The sequence below is a fragment of the Canis lupus genome, chromosome 8 (genome assembly GCF_048164855.1).
Source record: "Canis lupus baileyi chromosome 8, mCanLup2.hap1, whole genome shotgun sequence".
Lineage (NCBI taxonomy): Eukaryota > Metazoa > Chordata > Mammalia > Carnivora > Canidae > Canis > Canis lupus.
Genome location: NC_132845.1, coordinates 76,990,895 through 77,010,871, shown reverse-complemented (window position 1 = coordinate 77,010,871; position 19,977 = coordinate 76,990,895). Strand labels below are relative to the sequence as shown.

The 19,977-nt window shown below is 50.9% G+C and overlaps 1 protein-coding gene and 2 long non-coding RNA genes across 4 annotated transcripts; 1 reads left to right on the top strand and 2 right to left on the bottom strand.

Annotated features, from left to right (window-relative positions):
- Nucleotides 1–254: 254 nt before the first annotated feature.
- On the bottom strand, nt 255–1,466 carry LOC140639138 (uncharacterized). The gene is made up of 2 exons (XR_012035983.1): nt 568–1,466; nt 255–442 (listed from the first exon to the last, which is right to left on the bottom strand). It is a non-coding gene; the product is annotated as an uncharacterized lncRNA (long non-coding RNA).
- Nucleotides 1,467–2,891: 1,425 nt separating this feature from the next.
- Nucleotides 2,892–13,592, bottom strand: ASL (argininosuccinate lyase). Of its 2 annotated transcripts, XM_072837610.1 has the most exons (17): nt 13,475–13,589; nt 13,163–13,217; nt 9,853–10,047; nt 9,144–9,227; nt 8,829–8,885; nt 8,573–8,670; nt 6,643–6,720; nt 6,482–6,559; nt 5,975–6,027; nt 5,568–5,630; nt 5,293–5,407; nt 5,035–5,119; nt 4,863–4,922; nt 4,558–4,641; nt 3,421–3,501; nt 3,174–3,280; nt 2,892–3,079 (listed from the first exon to the last, which is right to left on the bottom strand). In XM_072837610.1, exons 2-17 carry the CDS (start codon nt 13,172–13,174, stop codon nt 2,935–2,937), a joined length of 1,395 nt encoding a protein of 464 aa, XP_072693711.1. In that variant the 5' UTR covers nt 13,175–13,217; nt 13,475–13,589; the 3' UTR covers nt 2,892–2,934. The 2 variants fall into 2 exon arrangements, with proteins under 2 accessions (XP_072693711.1, XP_072693712.1); XM_072837611.1 differs by lacking the exon at nt 6,482–6,559 and having other exon boundaries at nt 13,475–13,592.
- Nucleotides 13,593–14,827: 1,235 nt separating this feature from the next.
- On the top strand, nt 14,828–19,760 carry LOC140639139 (uncharacterized). Its single transcript, XR_012035984.1, has 2 exons — nt 14,828–14,957; nt 19,561–19,760. It is a non-coding gene; the product is annotated as an uncharacterized lncRNA (long non-coding RNA).
- The last annotated feature ends 217 nt before the right edge of the window (nt 19,761–19,977 follow it).

Below are 19,977 nucleotides of genomic sequence, written 5' to 3'. Positions count from 1 at the left end.
CATATGGGAAAGAATGAAGTTGGACCTTTTCCTTACACTATATAAAAAAATTAAAAAATTAAACTCACATCCTAGTAGGTATGAAATGATATCTCATTTTGATTTTGATTTGCATTTCCCCAATGATTAATAGTGTTGAACATCATTTTGTGTGCTTATTGGCCATTTTCATATTTTCCTTGGAGAAATATCTATTCAGATACTTTGTCCATTTTCAATTCAATTAAATAAAATTTAAAATAATATCCAATTCATTATTGAGTTATAATAGTTCGTTTTGTATTCTGGATACCAGACCTTTATCAGGTACATGATTTACAGATATTTTCTCCCATTTTATGAATGTCTATTCACTTCCTTTGAAGCACTTAAGTTTCTTGTCGGCTTCTCGTTTGGGGTGATGAAATGTTCTAAAATTGATTGTAGTGATGATCACACAGTTCTGTGAACACACACCAGAAGCCACTAAACTGAACCCTTGTCCATCGAAAGATGAATGGATAAAGAAGATGTGGTTTATGTATACAATGGAATATTACTCAGCCATTAGAAACAACAAATACTCACCATTTGCTTCAACGTGGAGGGACCTGGAGGGTATTATGCTGAGTGAAATAAGTCAATTGGAAAAGGACAAGCATTATATGGTCTCATTCATTTGGGGAATATAAAAATTAGAGAAAGGGAATAAAGGGAAAGGAGAAAAAAAATGAGTGAAAATATCAGTGAGGATGACAAAACATGAGAGACACCTAACTCTGGGAAATGAACAAGGGGTAGTGGAAGGGGAAGTGGGCGGGGGTCTGGGGGGACTGGGTGATGGGCACTGAGGGGGGCACTTGGCGGGATGAGCACTGGGTGTTATGCTATATGTTGGCAAATTGAACTCCAATAAAATAAAAATAAAAATAAATAAATTGAACCCTTAAAAGGGTGTGTCTTGGGGCTCCTAGGTGGCTCAAACATCCAATTCTTGGTTTCAGCTGAGGTCATGAGCTCATGGGTTGTGAGATGGAGCCCCACATAGAGCTCTGTGCTCAGCATGGAATCTGCTTGAAAATTCTCTCTCTGCCTGCCCCCTATGTGTGCACATAAGTTCTCTTTCTCTCTAAAATAGATAATTTTTTTTTTAGAAAAGGTGTGTCTTGTGGCATGTGAATTATATCTCAATAAAGCTATTATTTTAAAAAATAAAGTAAGGAATGAGTAAAATGAGTAGATAATGAGCACTTAGGAAAAAAACTGATGGAGCACTTGGGTGGCTAATTTGGTTAAGCATCTGACTCATGGTTTCTGCTTAGGTCATGATCTCAGGGTAGTGGGATCAAGCCATGTGTTAGGCTCCACACTCAGTGCAATCTGCTTGGGATTGTCTCTCCCTCTGTCCCTCCCCACACTTGTACATTCTCTCATCTCTCTAAAATAAACAAATGAAATCTCTGGAAAAAAAAAAAAAAAGGAAAGAATTGACATAGGAACCCAATACAGTTTTACCTAAATACAAATCCTATAAAACTAACCTCATGTTCCTTTTTGATAAAGTGATTTTTGATCAGATCTTTTGATAACATCCTTTATCCAGGCCTAAAAAGACTGCGTGAGGGAATACTCTAACAAAGGCTATCTGGATTTCAGCAAGACGTTTGAAAAATGACCTATTTTTGGAAAAATGTAGAATGAATGACACCATTACTGAATGGTTGAGCAAATATAACCCCCAAATGCCAATTAAAGGTAAGCTGGAAAAGGTCTCAGATTATATGGCATAGGGCTTCAGCCACCTGCCTTACTTTCTTCATCATTTTTATTGGTGATTTTAGCTGAGAAAAATTGATAAAATCCTGATGAAATTTGATGGATTCAGAGAACCAAGCCAACTTTAACTGGCTGAATTCTACAAGGAAAAATTGCTCAGAACCAGTGATTCCCTTTTCCCTTAAGTTTTCTTTCTTTTTTTTTTTTTTTTTTTTTTTCTTTCTTTTTAAATTGAAATGCCTTGGGGCACCTGGGTGGCTTGGTGGGTTAAGTATCTGACTCTTAATTTCGGCTCTGGTCATGATCTCAGGATCATGGGACGGAGCCCTGCATCTGCCTCTGTGCTCAGCACAGTCTGCTTATCTCTCTCCCTCTGCTCCTAGTGCCCCCCGACAACCCCCACCACTGCTCATGCATTTTCTCTAAAATAAATAAAATCTTGGGCAGCCTGGGTGGCCCAGCGGTTTAGCGCCGCCTTCGGCCCAGGGTGTCATCCTGGAGTCCCGGGATCAAGTCCCATGTCGGGCTCCCTGCATGGAGCCTGCTCTTCCCCCTGCCTGTGTCTCTGCCTCTCTCTCTCTCTCTCTCTCTCTCTGTGTCTCTCATGAATAAATAAATAAAATCTTTTAAAAAATAAAATCTTTTTAAAAAATACATTGACATGCCTCTAAGTGTTATCCTGTCCCTAAACACGTGTGTACGAAGCCCACCGAGTGCCCAGCATCACATGCTAGCTGGATGACTGGCTCTACCACCAAGTACACCAGTCCCCCCGTCACAGGACACGCTGTGATGGTGCCTGATTGTTCGGGGAAGGGTGGGTTAAGCAAGGGGAGAATGAGCAGGGGAGCCTAGAGGACACGGGGAGAAAGAATAATGACCCAGGCTCAGTTAACCAAGCCCATCAGGTGCCATCAAGGCTCCCAGGAGGCCAGTCCTCCCAGGACACTCCAGGCAGGAGGTTACCCAACTGCCCTGCAGGGGAGGGTGTGGGGCCTGAGCAGGGCAGAGGCCCCAATCCCCTCTCCTCCTTCCCCATCTCCTCCTGCCATCCTTGTCCATGTTCTCCACTTCTTGATGGTTCCTGAAAGCCCACTGCTGAGGGAGCCAGGCCAGGCAGGAAAAACGCAGCAGCCTCCTCTTGAGCCAGCTTTATTGAGAAGCGGGGTGGGGAGGGCTCTAGGCCCGCTGGGCCCGCAGCAGTGCTCGCACCTGGCCGATCTGCCAGTCGACGCTGGAGCGCGCTGTGCCCCCCAGGGTGGTGTACTGCTCCACACTGTGGCCATAATCCCACACGCGGCTCACGTCGCCAGAGAACAGGGGGCTGGAGAAGAGAGGGGGAGGTGGGCCAGGGCCCAGGGGGCCACGGGGGCAGGCTCACCTCCCCGGAGGCAGCAGAGGGAGGGGAGGAGCCGCACCTGATGGTCTGTAGCTCCTTTAGCGACAGCTGGTTGAGGGCCACCCCCTTGGTCTCGGCCAGGAACACAGCTCTCCCTGAGGCCTCATGGGCCTGGCGGAACGGCATCTGGGGCAGCCGAGTGAGCGCTGCACGGACTGGGCTCCCTCGGATCCCTGTTGGGCCCGTGCCCACCCTCAGAGCCCCCACCCTCGGCTTGGGGCACATGCCCATCACCTCCCCCTCCAGCCCAGCCACCCCAGTCTTACCCCTTTGCGGACCAGGTAGTAGGCGAGGTCGGTGGCCAGCATGTCAGGACTAAGAGCCCGTGCCATGTTCTCACGGTGAATCTGGGGGATGCCGGTGAGGGGAGTGCTGAGTGCCAGGGACCCTGAGTGGCAAGGCTGCTGGCCAACCCCACCCCGGCCCTTAGCCAGGATGTCCCTGGCCTTGGGCAGATGCACCCTGCCCCAGCCTATCTGCTCTCTCAGCTTGAGCCATTTTGTCTTCATTATTGATGATGTTTAGCTGCGCTCCTGGGGTTGCCAGCACTTTTTTTCAGAGTCTTTAGGTTTGGCGCGCATCAGAACGCCTGGGAGGATTTATTTCAAATTGCTGGGCCCCACCCCAAGTCTTGAATCCAGGTCTGCAGTGGGGCCTAGGATTATATTCCTGTCCAGTTCTTAGGTACTGATGATGATGCTGGTCCCAAGACCACAGTTCGAGAAACACTGCTTTAGAGACACATCCTGAACTGTTTAGGAATGAAATGACAAGATGGCAATTTGCTTTAAAATAATGAGCTGGGGGACCCCTGGGTGGTGCAGTGGTTTGGCGCCTGCCTTTGGCCCAGGGCGCGATCCTGGAGACCCGGGATCGAATCCCACGTCGGGCTCCCAGTGCATGGAGCCTGCTTCTCCCTGTGCCTGTGTCTCTGCCTCTCTCTCTCTCTCTCTCTCTCTCTGTGACTATCATAAATAAATAAATTAAAAAAAAAAAGACTTATTGAAAAAATAAGTCTTTAAAAAAAATAATAAAATAATGAGCTGGGAGTGGCGGTGGTGGCAGGTGGTAGGTAAAGACCGCCACAGCAAGAAAGGCCATGAGCTGATTACTGTGGGAAGATGGGTATTAGTTATGCATTCTCTCAACTCTGTGAACTGAAATTTCCCGTAATAAATAATTAAGAAAGAAATCTGGTCAGGCCAGCTGATGGGACCCCTACAGGCTCACCCATGTCCATTCTACTATAGCTAACACTGTTTGTCCCAGGGGCAGGAGCAAACACATACCCACCTCCCCTGCCCCAGATCTTCTGGATGCACCCACCCTCCTCCTCCCATGATCACCTCCTGGGACACCCCTCCGAGGGTATAGGGGCCTAGGGGAGCAGGGAGGGGGCTTGCCTGCAGTGTAGAGATGACACCAGTGGCCACTTGGAGGACGGCGCTCATGGTGTCTGACACTTCAAATACAGCCTCCTTGTCCTCCTGGAGGGTATGTGGCAGGGGGTGAGACCCCAGCAGTCTTGTCCCCCACCAAGGCATCCCGCTGCCCTCCACTGGGGACACCCAGCCTTTCGTATAAGCCGAGGGCTGGGTGATAGGACGAGAAGGGGCCATTTTGCGGGGCCCCTGCCTGGATGCGCCAGGGCCCCGAGAAATGGAATGCAGGATATGTGCAGGGGGCCCCTGCAGCCCCAGCCTCACACCTGCAAGTCCTTATTGTAAGTGCTTGGAAGTCCCTTGAGCGTCATCAGGAGCCCAGCACACTGAAGAAAGAGCGAGAACAAGGAGGCTGGGCCTCAGAGCCCATTTTCGAAGTTCCCTTAGGACCCTCCAGGTCAGCCCAGAGGCCTTGCCCCCACTCCGTGCCCTGCTCACCCGTCCAAACACTCGCCCTGCCTTGCTCCGTATCAGCTCCAGGCTGTCTGGGTTTTTCTTCTGGGGCATCAAGCTGCTTCCGGTGCTGGGGACAGAGATGCTGGGCTGAAAGAGCTCCCCTGCCCCTTGGCTGGTCTGCTGACTGGGAGCAGATGGAGTCTAGCAGCAGGCAGTCCAGGTCAGCCCAGGGGTGGTGTGGGGAGGAAGGAAGCCTTGCTGGTGGGCACAGAGCTAGGGTAGGGCAGGGCCCAGCCTTACCTGTAGGCATCTGAGAGCTGCACAAAGCTGAATTCCTTGGTGCCATAGAGGATAAGATCCTCGGCCATCCTGCTGAGGTGGGTCATGCACAGCGAAGCCCAGAACAGGAACTCGGCTGGTGGGACAACAAAGAGTGGGCCTTCTGGTCACCAGGCTTCTCTTGGTCCTCGCTTAGTCTGGAGAAGCCCCAGGTGGGAGGAGGCTGAGCGAGCCAGGGCAGGAGGACAAATTAGAGCACAGTGCAGGGGACAAGCGTGCTGGTTCCTAGGACTCACCCACAAAGTCTCGCTCACTGGTGGCATCCATGCTGTTGAGAGTGATGGCCCCAAAGTTCAGTTCTGGAGAGGTAAATGGGGAAGGCAGCAGGGCTGGGCTGGAGGGGAAGGAGGGGCTTCCTCTCCCCCAGAACAGGTAGTCTCACCTCCTGGAGACCCCCTTATGGAGGAGCGTAGGGAGGGGGCCAGAGGGTCTCTAGTACAGGTCCCAGAAGGAAATGGGAGCCCTAAGTCTCCCCAGTGCCATGCACCCCTGCCACAAACCTTCTCTTGTCTCTCTAGCCTCAGTGTCCATAAGCAACAAACAAGGGTTTCAACCACACCCCTGCTCCCTCTGAGGGTGAGTCTATGGCACCTGGCAGGTGCTAAAGGGAATCTCTGTGGGGACGAGGGGCAGGGCTCCTCACCTGCTTGGAGTAGCTCCCGGTCCACACCCAAAGGGTTGCCCGCAATGGCCCCACTGCAGGAACGGGGGATTCCAGGTGATTAGGGCTCCTGGCCGACAGGCCCTGGCACACACACACATACACGCACACCCAAAGCCAAGCCCAGACTGTTAGGGCTGCTGCCCAGTCGACTGTGCTGACGGAACATTTGTCACCATGGAGCAGAAATGGCAAGCTGTGGGCAACTGGCTGGTTCTCTGGAATCTCTCTGGAAAGCTCTGGCCCTTCTCTGACATACCTGCTAGCTTGGCTATCCCCATTTTAGGAGAGCCGAGGGTCCATGCAGGCTTCCCTCCCTTCCACATAGGAAGCACCCCAGACACAGAGGCTACTATCTGTCCTTTGTCCTCCTCAGGTCCTTCCTACCTCCTCTTCTTCTGTTGATCCCCAAGGACCATGCTCACCATACAGCAGCAACCCCCACCCCCAACTAGGCCCTCAGAGCAGAGAGGCACTGTGCTCACTCACCTCCCCAGGGGTAGGACATTGATCCGCTTCTGTACCTCTAGCAGTCTCTCAGAGTCTCTGGTCAGTGCCACAGCATGGCTGAGAGCCAGGGGCAAGAGGTCAGGGCCTCCTGAGGCATGAACAGAGTCAGGGTACCCCTGCACTATGGCCCAGCCTCTCACCTCAGAATCCAGTGGCTCCAGCGAATGGGCTGAGCCCTTTGCAGGTGTGTATACCCTGGAAAGAGGACGTCATGTTCCCTGTGGGGGAAGAAGAGGGGCAGGGGCCTGAGGGGCTCAGGAAGTCCAGGTAGGTCTGTGTCACCCAGAATGCTGTGGGCCTGGGTCCCAACAGGAAAAAGCAGGGCCAACCTTCCAAGGGTCTGTGTGCAGCACAAACCAAGTGAGCTTCTAGGGACAAACATATCATAAGGAAAAGACCAGAAGTGGGCCGGTGTGATCCAGGGACAGGGCCGGTGTGATACAGGAAGAGGGCTGGTGTGATCTGGGAAGAGTGGTGGTGTGATCCAGGGACTGGGCTGGTGTGATCCGGTAATAGGGCTGGTGTGATCCAGGGACTCGGCTGGTGTGATCCAGGGACAGGGCCGGTGTGATCCAGGGCCAGGGCCAGTATGATCCAGGAAGAGTGCTGATGTGATCCAGGGACTGGGCTGGTGTGATCCGGTAATAGGGCCGGTGTGATCCAGGGACTGGACTGGTGTGATCCAGGGACTGGGCCGGTGTGTTCCAGAGACTGGGCCACTGTGATCCAGGGTCAGGGCCAGTATGATCCAGGAAGAGGGCCAGTGTGATCCAGGGTCAAGGCGGTGTGATCCGGGAAGAGTGCTAGTGTGAGCCAGGGACAGGGCTGGTGTGTTCCAGGGTCAGGGCCGGGGTGATCAGGGACTGGGCCAGTGTGATCTAGGGACAGGGCTGGCGTGATCCAGGAAGAGAGCTGGTCTGATCCAGGGACAGGGCCGGTGTGATCCAGGAAGAGGGCTGGTCTGATCCAGGGACAGGGCCAGTGTGATCCAGGGCCGGGGCCGGTGTGATCCAGGACAAGGCCGGTGTGATCAGGGATGGGGCCGGTGTAATCCAGGGATAGGGCTGGTGCCAAGGAGTTTCCCCGGAGTAGGATTTGGGCTATAGGACCAAATGTGATGAAGTCCTCTGCTCTGAGCAGTGGTGTGAGCAAAAGAGAGACACGGAGTCCCACCAAGCAGGGGATCACACTTGTGAGCATCTAAGAAGCTCCCAGGGACTTTGGAAGTGCAGGGGGCACTTCCAAGTAGGCAGGGGTGCTGTGGGTGGTGGTTTTGGCTTGCTTTTTATGATAAACAGCTTTACTAAAATATAATTCACCCACAGTTCACCCATTTAAATTGTACACTTTAGTGTGTATCCATCACCACATTGATTTTCAACATTTTCATCCCCCCAACGCAGAAACCTTGTAGTCCCTACTTCTCCTAGCACCCCCCGGCAGATGGTTCTTAGGCCCTGGTTTTCCCCCAGGAGGGTAAGGTCCATGAAAAAGACATCACAGGAAGCTCAGGAAGAGGAAGAGTCAACCTATCTGTGTCACCAGACACGGACTTCTCAGCAGCAAAGTGGCCAGGTGTGCAAGGAGCAAAGCCAACCCCAAAGACGCGAGGTCACAGAAGCTAAAACTCTGGATGAGGCCAGTGGGAGGCAGCTTTGGCTGTCCTATGCCAGCCTCGCTGGGTGGGGGTGGGAGGCGGAACAGGAGGACACAGGACACAGGGTGGCTGAAAAGTGACCCCAGCCACAGCCAGCCCTGTCCTCAGGCTGCAGGGCATCTGCCTGGCACCTTAGCCTCCTCTTTACGAAGCCTCAGAGAGTGAGCTCACCCTGCCTACTGAGCTCAGCTGGTGTGCAAGTAGGAAACATGGCAGGAAATGCCCGCATTCCCCGCTGCTTTGCCCCACTTGGTCCAGGAGTTCCAGGACGCCTCTGAGCCCCAGGGCCTGGGTCCTCAGCCCTCTTCCCCCTGCCACCTAGATCTAGCATTCAGGCTACCCGTCCTAGGGGAGAGGAGACCCCGGCTGCCCTCCCACCCTCTCTGCCACCTGAGTGTCCACGGGAGACTCACGCCTCTGCCCGGTCCACCATGGTTCTGATGAGCTCCCAGAGGAGGGCGGAAAGTCTAGAGCAGTCCTGTCGCATCCAGAGCCTGAGGTCTGTGACCACCTGCGGGGAGGAGGGCGTGGCATTCAGGGAGACAGAGGTGTTGCTTCGCCAGGGAGCCAGGACCGTGGCCAAGCCCTACGCTTGCCCCCTGGGCTGCCCAAGGTTGAGAATACACAGGGCAGGGTGGGGGCGGTAGGGGGCGTAGCAGCTGGCATAACCTGGTCATTCCGACTCCGGCCCGTGTGCAGCTTCCCTGCTGTTTCGCCGATGAGCTCCTGGGGGTGGAGGGAGGTGTGGGGTCAGGGTCCACCTGCTCGTAGCCCAATGGGGTCACCCAGGCCCTGGTTCCCCCCAGCCCTGTCTCCTTCCTTCCCTCCCTCCTCCTGGACCCTGCCATCTCTGCCGAGGCCACCTTTCTGAGGTCTGGCCTGTACTCTACCAGTGATGAAGGGAACAGAGTGATGGCGCTGAGGCTCTGAGGGGCCAAGGTCAAGGTAGAGAGGGGAGGACAGGCAGACAGGAGGGGGCCATACCTTCAGGCGCCGCTCGTTGGCCGTGTGAATATCTTCATCACTGGGGTTTACTTTGAAGGTGCCCTGAGCCCACTCCTCAGCCACCTGTAGCAGATGGCAACAACTCCAGGAGATAGGGGGTCAGCCAGCCACAGCCACAGGGCCCCAAGCCTGGTCCCACCCCATTCTGATCACTGAGTGTCTCTGTAAAGGAGCGGAGTCCTGGGGAGCACCCCAGGGAGGGTGAGTGCTCCCCAGGGGGGTGTAGCCCCCACCCCAAGGGAGCATTTCAGGCCCAGCTCCCCTTTGTCCATGAGCCATGGGCCACAGAGGCACTAAAGATGAAGAGAGACAAAGCAAGGCACAGGGTTTAAAGGGCACCTTGATAGGGGCACCTGGGTGGCTTAGTAGGTTAAGCAGCTGACTTGTGATTTCGGCTCAGGCCATGATTTTGGGGTCGAGGGACTGAGCTCCGAGGGATTGAGCTTCGCTCTGTGGAGAGTCTGCTGGAGATTCTCTATCTTCCTCACCCTCTGCCCTTCCCCTCCCCGCTTTCTCTCTGAGATAAATAAATACATCCTTTAAAAAATTAAATAAATAAAGAACACCTCAATAGACATATAATCACAAGGTAAAATGACATGTTTGGATGTCCTGCAACCTGCACTCAGGACTCGGTAGGAGCCTGGGACCGGGCAGGGGCTCCGGTGGCTTCGGGTGCAGAGAGTACCTTGTCCAGTGCATGGAGTATCTGGTCCATCTCCTCCTTGGTGAGGAGCCCCGCCTTCTGCAGGCCGCGGCTGTAGGCCTTGCTGCCCTGCACGTCCACCTCCCACAGGGCCCGGTCATAGGCGATGGATGAGTTGAACTTCTCCATGACGGGGTCCACTGCGCCCACAAACCGGCCTCCCCACAGCTTCCCACTCTGGCCAGGAGAGCAGCAGCAATTAATGTCCTTCCCACCCTCGAGAACAGCGCCCTCACACAGGGCCTACAGGACAGTTATTAAGTCTGATGGTGGTGGGAACCAGCAGGCAGGATTATTCCCACTGCACAGATAGGGAAACTGAGGCTCAGAGAGGATCAGGAACTGGCCCGAAGTCACTTGGGGAGTCTGTGTAGGAATGTGGCTGGACACAGAAGGTAGAATTCTCTCCCACCACATGACTCTTCTCTAAGGACATGACAGCGGGGTACAAGGCTCCTCTGAGACTTCGGCAGGATTACTGGGACCTTTCCTGCCACTGACTGAGGGGAGAAGCCACTCTGGAATCCAGACTTTGAATCCAGCTGATATTCCAACCATGATGATAATAATCCTGGCTACCGTGTATTGCATTTGTACTCTGTGCCAGGCATGATTTTAATTGCTTGCATGTACCCACAGACATATCAGTTCCACCCCACTGCAGAGAGGGAAAACCCAGGCCCAGAGCCCTAGCTGGGGCTGGGAGAGCCAGGGTGACAGCCCAGCTGTCTGACGCGGAAGCCACACTCCAAACCCCATGCCCCAACAGGGTCTCTCTGTACGCACTGTTGCACTGAACTTTTGCACCAGGAAAGGCAAGGAAGCAATGGAGAGAACCCAGCAGGCTCAAGTGACTGGCATTTCTCTCCCACAGCTTAGGGTGGGGTCTGAGATCCCAACCCCTACCTCCCCAAAAGAGAGTGCCTCTGCCACATTTGTTATCAGCGGCCTTCTAGAAGGTCATTAGCTGACCCTCTGCCCCTGGGAGCCAAGGGCAGGGGGTGGGACAGAGACACCTCTGTTTGGAAAGAGTACATAGGCCAGGGCGGGTGAAAGCTGGGGGAGGGGCACAGAACCCACGGGAGCTGTCCTCCCTCCCAGAATGCCAAGGATCAGGAGAGTGTTCCCTGGGTGAAGGTGTGCACTTTACTTTGCTGCCAACTTTTCTGTGGAGGGGGAGTTTTATAAACTCCTGGGGACATATGTGTTTGTCCGTCACCCCGCAATGTCCCAGACCTCTCCTCGCCACCTGACTGCAGTCATGTCATATAACGTCTATAAGCTTCAGGGCTACCTCTCTATAAAGTAAGGACGGTAGTAGCACCTACCCACCTACCCGATACAGCTGTTGTGAGCATTCAGTTATGCACAATTTCTAAGTGCATGCATAGTACCGTGCTGGTACTCGCTAAGTTCTCTTAGCAAGGGAGGCGCCAGGGCTGTGTACAGCACGGGGGGAGGGCGGGGGCTTCCACTGTGCTCAGGTCCCAGGCTGTGAACTGACCTCCCGCTGCTCAGCTCCCTTGGCTGCCTGATGACTCTGCCCTGGAGAAGCAGCCTCCACCCCCCCTTAACCTTCTGAGCTAGGTCCATTGGCCCTTTACATGTGTGCCAAGCCTAGCTCTCCTGCAAAGCAACACGTGGGTCCCTTTCCTGAGGACCAGGGCCAGCCAGTCAGGATAGGGAGCCAGCCCGCCCCTCAGCCAGGAACCTGGCACTGCCTCCTCCAGCAGGTCCCCGGACTCCCTGCCTGGGTTGTTAGTAATAACAACTACTTAACAAGTTGGGGCCTTAGCCAAACCAATTAGCGCCAACCCACAGGACGGCCTGGGGCCAGCAGAAGTCACCAGATGCTCTGATCTCATAAAGGCAGCCTACTTTACGTTGGGGCATAGGGAGTCTGCTTGAGATCTTCTCTCCCCTTCCTTGCCCCCTGACCCACCCCCCACCCCCCACATGTAAGCTCCCAATCTCTCTCTTTCTCTCAAATAAATAAATAAATAAAATCTTAAAAAAAAAAAAAAAACCAAACCCAGAAGGATATCAGAATGAGATGTCACCATCTGGGCTCTGAGTAGAAGGGGAGGCCCAATCTGGGGCCACAGGGCACTCCTGGGCACACCTGGGCCAGAATGATTCCTTTGGGGCAAGGGGGCAGGAGCACTGGTTTGGATGGGGATGAATGGGCAATAGCCAATTTAGAATGCACAAGGGGAATAACGTTGTTACTGTTAGACCTGTTTTTGAGCACCTACTACAGAGCACAACGGCTTGGCCCTGGGCTAGGCATTCTATGTATGCTATTACACCCTCCTGTGAGTTGGGCATTGTCACCTCGGGAGGTCTGGTGACTGCTTCAGAAACCAACTTTGTTTGCCTCCAAAGTTCAAGCCCACCAACCTCATGATCCCAAAACTAGCAGGGCAGGCAATCTTATTCAGTTTATTCAGATGAACAAACTGAGATCCAGAGAGAGGAAGTGCCTTGCTAGCTAATGAGGACCAAAAAGGACTGGAACCCAGATCTCCTGCTTCCCAGGCCACAGGTTCTCTTCACTGGCATCAAGCAAACAGGGTTCAAAGCAATGACCTCATGATCCAGTACCTTACAGAAGGGGGCAGAGATCTCTTATTTTCCCCACTTGCCAGATTATTCAACCGAGGCCCAAGAAAAGGAACCTGTGCCTAAGACTCCTGCTACTCAGTGGTCAGGAAGAGAACCCTGGCTCAAGGGAGGTGAGGCTGGTGAGCAGGGAAGCCACCAGGCACTGGGGCCACGGGGCCACAGGCATGGTCCCCTGCCTCCTGGTTATTTCCGCAAGCCAGAGTCATGTGGACTCTGCTACACAGGGACAGCTGCTACAGCAGAAGGGGTGCAGTGGGGGAGACTAACAGGAAGGGCACCAGGAAAGAAGGAATGAAGAGGTGAGGGAGCTGAGGGGGTGGGCAGCTCCCTTTCTGCCCCATCGCTGGGAGCAGCACTATCAGGGCAAGTCAAGTCAGGTCAGGGCCACCCGCACTCCCCGTGTGGGTTGATGAGTGCCACACCCGCCCCGGGGAGGGGAGGAGGAGAGCAGCCGGTGATGCGGCGGCCACCGGGAAGTGACCACAGGCACAGGTGTCCCCCAGGCTCGGGCAATTGCACCGGGGGTACCCATCGCCTGGAGCTAGCGACAGTCACCAGGAGGGTGGCAGGCGGCAGGCCTGGCCCAGGGGATCCCGCGTGCAGCTCCCAGCCCGGCTGGCTCCCAGGGCGCCCCTGCCCCCCGGCTGGGACTCGAGGTCCCGCTCACCTCCGATGCCATGCTGGGCGGTTCCTCGTCGTCCAGGAGCCTCGGTAGTCCGGGTCTGGAAGACAAGCCGGGACTGACGAGCTTCTGGGCCGCGGACGGGGTCCCTGGGCGCTGCGGCTGCGGCTCCGGGCGCTGCGCTCGGGTCTGCGCAGTCTGCGTCCCGCGCCCCCCGGCCCCCGTCTCCCGCCCCCGCCCCCGCCCCCGGCCCCCGTCTCCCGCTCCCGCCCCCCCCGGCCCCCGCGCCCCCACCCCCCCCAGTCTCCCGCCCCCGGTCTCCCGCGCCCACCCCCGGGCCGCCCGTCGGGCACTCACCCTCCGGGCCGCGCCGAGCGTCTGGGGGCGGCCACCCCGCGGGCCTTTTGTGGCCCAGAGCGCGTCAGCGGCGCCCGGCCCGACGCCCGCCTCCCGGCCGCGGGCGCACCAATGGCAGGGGCTGGGGCAGGGCGGTGGGCGGGGCCTCTCGGGGGCGGCTTTGGGTCGCGCGGCCCCGGGGCGGGGGCGGGGCGGGGGCTGGCGACCGCCGAGCCACGGCGCTGGAGGCCCCAGGGCGCCCGGCCAGGCCTGGCAGGCCCTCCACCGGCTCAGGTCTGAAGCCCGACCTCCCCTCCTGGGTGGCCGAGCGTGAGAACCAGGAGCGCTCTACAAACACGAATCCACGCCCCTGGGTATCCAGCAACACGCAGGGCCGACCTTCTGGCAAGTGAATTGAGGCTGGAAAGGGAGTCAGGGAAGACGTTTTAGAGCTGGGCTATAACCACGACGCATAGGACGGGTAGGGATGTAAACACACCTAACACAGAGGCTCGCCAGGTGCCAGACTGTGCTAGAGCTCTTATGGGATTGTCCTTATTTCATCGTCACAACAGTCCTGTTTACAGATGGAGAGGTTGAGGCTTCAAAGAGTTAGAAGTTAGTGGACGCGCCCACGGGCAACCAGTTAGAAGGAGACAGTCTGGCTGACCACGCTGTACCACAGGACAGAGGAGAGATTGTCACCCCAGATGTGCTTGCAGCAAATAGCAAGTTTGTTCTGTGTGGAGGCTCCTGAAGCGTTGGGGGACGGAACTCAGGAGGAGGAAGACAAGGAAGGCACCATGAAAGCTTATGGAAAAACAAAACAAACAAACAAAACCGACAAATCAAGTGTCTGCAGTTAAGGCCCTGACAGTAGACACTAAAACGGACATGACCCTTGATCTTAAGGAAATGTCTTTGCCAGTAAAGGCTCATGGAAGCACAGTAACAAAGTTCTCTCTGAAAAAGCTGAGATCCCTGAGCAAAACCCCAGGGAGGCTGAGAAACGTTTGGAGAAGTGTGCCTGCCAGTGGCCAGTCAGCACAGGGAAGATGGGTAGGATGGACAGGTCCTCTCTAACCACCAGAGGCCACCCTTTGCTACCTGTAGTCCACAGTGAGGTCAGACAAGGGATCTGAAGGGTGACTATCTCAGGCCTTCAGGAGCTACAACAGTCTAGCCACTCCTGCCACAAACAGAAGGTTTAGGTGGTCCTAAGGTTGTCATGGAAGCATAACTAGAAGGAAAACTGGCTCTTGAGCCACGATGGAAAGCATTTACAAGTGCATCATTCTTAGGGACCTCTTAGATGACCAACAGACCCAGCTCCCCTTCAGACTGCAAGGATGTAGATGCTGGGCCTTGGGGACTGGGTGAGACAATTGCTAGTGGATAGTGTAGTGCAAAAGAAATGGTAGCTGAGATTGGATCAAATTCTCAAGCCTTATTAAATGACTGGGTGCACAAATTCATAGCCAGAAGACCCAGACTATATCAAAAGGTAAGGAAGTTCTTCATGCTGAGAGAAATGACGTAAGATAAATGCTTGGGTCTACAAGAAGGAATAAAAAGCACTAGAAAAAGGCAACTATATATTGACTATTCTCTTTTCTTAATTTCCTTAAAGACAAATGACTAGGGGTACCTAGCTGGCTCAGTTGATAGAGCATATTATTCTTTTTTTTAAAGATTTTATTTATTTATTCATGAGACACACACAGAGAGAGGAGCATATTATTCTTAATCTCAAGGTTGTTGGTTCGAGCTCCGCTTTGGGTATAGAGATTGCTTAAAAATAAAATCTTTAAAAAATAAAGACAAATGACTAAACTAAAAATAATAACAATGTGTTGTTGGTTTTATAGCAAAGTGGAAGAGGATACTAATGGAATTATACTATTGTAAGATGATTGTGTTATACAGGAAGAGGTATACTAATTTCAATTCAGAGCAAACTGGTATAAATTAAGGACTCATATTGTAATCCTTAGAGCAATCACCAAAAAAAGGTACATCTAAAAACCCAATAGATGAGATAAAGTGGAATATTAAAATATTCTCAATCAAAGGAAGTCAAGAATAAAGGACACAAGTACAGATATAAAAATAAAGTAATAGACTTTATCTGTATTGGTAGATACATATGTTATCTATAATAAGATAACCTTTGTACCCCCACTAATTATCATTTCTACTATATTACTCCCACTAACACCCATACTATCTGTCTTGGACTAAGAGTTTAGGTTAAATCAGACAAAGAGCCTTCAGAGCTCTAAGCAAGTGTTATCCACTTAACCCCTGATTAACAACACTAAGGACTGCAAGAATCTATCCTACATCAATTGAATGTAAATCAAACACTTTAATTAAGCTAAATCCTTACTAGATTGGTGGGCTTTCCACCCCACGAATTTTAGTTAACAGCTAAATACCCTAACAACTGGCTTCAATTTACCTTCTCCCGCCGTGTAGAAAAAAAAGGCGGGAGAAGCCCTGGCAGCATCTAGGCTGCTTCTTTGAATTTGCAATTCAATATGAATAGTTCACCACAGGACTTGGCAAAAAGAGGACTTAAACCCCTATCTTTAGATTTACAGTCTAATGCTTTTATCAGCCATTTTACCTATGTTCATTAACTGATGATTATTTTCCACTAACCACAAAGACATTGGTACTTTATATTTACTGTTTGGAGCATGAGCCGGTATAGTAGGCACTGCCTTAAGCCTCCTAATTCGAGCCGAACTAGGTCAACCCGGTACCCTATTAGGAGACGACCAGATTTATAATGTAATCGTAACTGCCCATGCTTTCATAATAATTTTCTTTATGGTTATGCCCATTATAATTGGAGGATTCAGAAATTGACTAGTTCCACTAATAATTGGCCCCCCAGACATGGCATTCCCCCGAATAAATAACATAAGTTTCTGACTGCTCCCTCCATCTTTTCTCCTATTGCTAGCATCCTCTATGGTAGAAGCAGGTGCAGGAACAGGATGAACTGTATACCCCCCACTAGCTGGCAACCTAGCCCACGCAGGAGCATCAGTAGACCTAACAATTTCTTCCTAACATCTAGCCAGAGTTTTCTCTATTCTAGGGGCAATCAACTTTATTACTACTATTATTAATATAAAACCCCCAGCTATGTCTCAATATCAAACCCCTTTGTTTGTATGATCTGTGCTAATCACAGCAGTCCTATTGCTGTTGTCATTACCTGTACTAGCTGCCATAATTACAATACTTCTAACGGACTGAAACCTGACTACAACATTTTTCGATCCTGCTAGAGGGGGAGACCCCATTCTATACCAGCACTTATTTTGATTTTTTGGGCACCCTGAAGTCTATATTTTAATTTTGCCTGGGTTTGGAATAATTTCTCATATTGTTACATATTACTCAGGGAAAAAGCCCTTCGGCTACATAGGAATGGTTTGAGCAATGATATCTATTGGGTTCCTGGGCTTTATTGTATGGGCTCACCATATATTTACTGTAGGGATGGATGTAGACACATGAGCATATTTTACATCCACTACTATAATTATTGCTATCTCAACAGGAGTTAAAGCTGATTAGCAACACTTCATGGAGGAAATAGTGTAAATGGGTTAAACATTTTGATTAAAGGCAGAAATTGTCAGAATGCATTTTTTTTTATTTTTTTAAATTTATTTTCAAATGTATTTCTTAAAGATTTTTATTTATTTATTTATTCATAGAGACAGAGAGACAGAGAGACAGACAGGCAGAGGGAGAAGCAGACTCCATGCAGGGAGCCCGAGGCGGACTCGATCCCGGGTCTACCAGGATCACACCCCTGGCTGCAGGCGGCGCTAAACCGCTGTGCCACTGGGGCTGCCCAGAATGCATTTTTTAAAAAAGATTTTATTTATTTATTTATTTATTTATTTATTTATTTATTTGACAACTAGAGAGCCTGAGCAGGGAGGAAGGGCATAGGGAGGGGAAAAAGCAGATTCCCTGTTGAGCAGGGAGCCTGACGTGGGACTCGATCCCAGGATCCTGGGGATCATGACCCAAACAGAAGATATATGCTTAGCCAACTGAGCCACCTAGGTGCCCCTGTCAGAATGCATTTTAAAAAGCAAGATTCAACCATATCCTGTGTACAGAAAATTCACTTAAAACATAAAGACATAGACAAGTTAAAAGTAAGAGATGGAAAAGATACACCATGTAAGCATAATCATAAGAAATCTGAAATAGTTGTTTTCATATCAGACAAAGTAAACTTCAAGGCAAGAAATATTACCAGAGATAAAGAGGATCATTATATAATAAGAGGGTCAATTAATCATTAAGTGCTAACTATCCCAAATAAGTATGCTTCTAATATCACAGCTTCAAATTATATGAAGCAAAGATTAATAGAACTAAAGACATAAATAAAGAGCTCCAAAATCGTAATAGGAGATTTTTAACATCCCTGTCTCTATAATTGACAGAACCAGTATACAAAAAGTCAGGAAAGGGATCCCTGGGTGGCGCAGCGGTTTGGCGCCTGCCTTTGGCCCAGTGCGTGATCCTGGAGACCCGGGATCGAATCGCATGTCGGGCTCCCGGTGCATGGAGCCTGCTTCTCCCTCTGCCTATGTCTCTGCCTCTCTCTCTCTGTGTGACTATCATAAATAAATTAAAATTAAAAAAAAAAGAAATCAAAAAAAAAAAAAAAGAAATCTCTTTTTAAAAAAAAAAAAGTCAGGAAAGATATGAATGACCTAAACAAAATTATCAACCAACATGACCTAATTGATATTTATAGAACATGCTACCCCCAAATGGCAAAACAAACTATTGGTGCCTTTTGCAAGCAGAAGAATGATGATAAAAATTTTTGTATGTAAAAATGATGCTTAAAAATATATTATAATATATGAGCACCTGGGTGGCTCAGTTGGATAAGTGCCTGCCTTTGGCTCAGGTCATAATCCCAGGATCCTAGGATTGAGCCCTGTGTTGGGCTCCTTGCTCACTGGGGAGTCTGCTTCTCCTCCCTCTGCCCACTCCTGCCTCTGGCTCATGCTCTCTCCCTCTCAAATAAATAAAATCATAAAAATATATATTACTGTGTAAATATGTACCATAGAATAGGATTCAGCATATAAAAATGAATGAGCTATTGATATATGCAATGACTTTGCCGAATCTCCAGGAAATTATGCTCAGTAGGAAAATAAAGCCAATCTCAAAAGTTTACACATTGTATTATTCTACTGATACAAAGTTTTTGAAACAACAAAATTTTAGAAATGGACAACAGAGTAGTGGTTGCCAGGGCTTAGGGATGCTGAGAAGTTGCAACATAAAGAATCATTGTGTTGTTGGAACTGTTCAGTATCTTGACTTTATGATGGGTACATGAAACTACACAGGTGACTACATTGTGTAGAACTTAACATATACATAGATACACACATAAAAAGAGTACAAGTGGGCAGCCCCCGGTGGCACAGCGGTTTAGCGCCTCCTGCAGCCCAGGGAGTGATCCTGGAGACCCGGGATCGAGTCCCACATCAGGCTTGTTGCATGGAGCCTGCTTCTCCCTCTGCCTGTGTCTCTGCCTCTCTGTGTGTGTGTGTGTGTGTGTGTGTGTGTGTGTGTGTGTGTGTGTCTATGAGTAAATAAATAAAATCTTAAAAAAAAGAGTACAAGTAAAATAGGGAGGTCTGATAAGATCATTTGATTGTATCAATATCAATATTCTGGTTGTGACATACTGTAGTTTTACAAAATGTTACCACTGGTGGAAACTGAGGAGAGAGTAAAGGGATGTCTCTGATCATTTCTTTCTTTTTAAAAAATATTTATTTATTTATTTATTTTAGGGAGGGAGGGAGGGAGAGAGAGAGAGAGAGTAGGGGCAGAGGGAGAAAGAGAACCCTGAAGAAGACTCCCTGCTAACTGGGGAGTCTGCCACACGACTTCATTCCAGGACCATAAGATCATGACCTGAGGCAAAACCAAGAGTCAGTCGCCCAATCAACTGAGCCACCCTGTGTCCCTCTAATCATTTCTTACAACTGCATGTAAATCTAAAATTATCTCAAGAAATATTTCTCTTTTTTTAGGATTTTCTTTATTTATTCATGAGAGACACAGAGAGAGAGGCAGAGACACAGGCAGAGGGAGAAGAAGGCTCCCCTGTGGGGATCCTGGTGTGTGACTTGATCCAGGACCCCAGGATCACAACCTGAGCCGAAGGCTGACACTCAACCACTGAACCACCCAGGTGCCCCTCAAGAAAATTTTCAATAAAAATATATTACCATGGGATCCCTGGGTGGCGCAGCGGTTTGGCGCCTGCCTTTGGCCCAGGGCGCGATCCTGGAGACCCGGGATCGAATCCCATGTCGGGCTCCCGGTGCATGGAGCCTGCTTCTCCCTCTGCCTGTGTCTCTGCCTCTCTCTCTCTCTCTCTCTCTGTGACTATCATAAATAAATAAAAATTAAAAAAAAAAAAAAATATATTACCAAAAAAAAAATAT

Bases quoted from the DNA above. Each gene is read 5' to 3' on its own strand.
- ASL (XM_072837610.1), bottom strand. The intron at 8,671-8,828 runs GTTATGCCAGCT...TCCTCCCCGCAG, and splicing joins GCCGGAGTCGGAATGACCAG to GTGGTCACAGACCTCAGGCT. The intron at 6,028-6,481 runs GTGAGTGAGCAC...CCGTTCCTGCAG, and splicing joins AATGTCCTACCCCTGGGGAG to TGGGGCCATTGCGGGCAACC.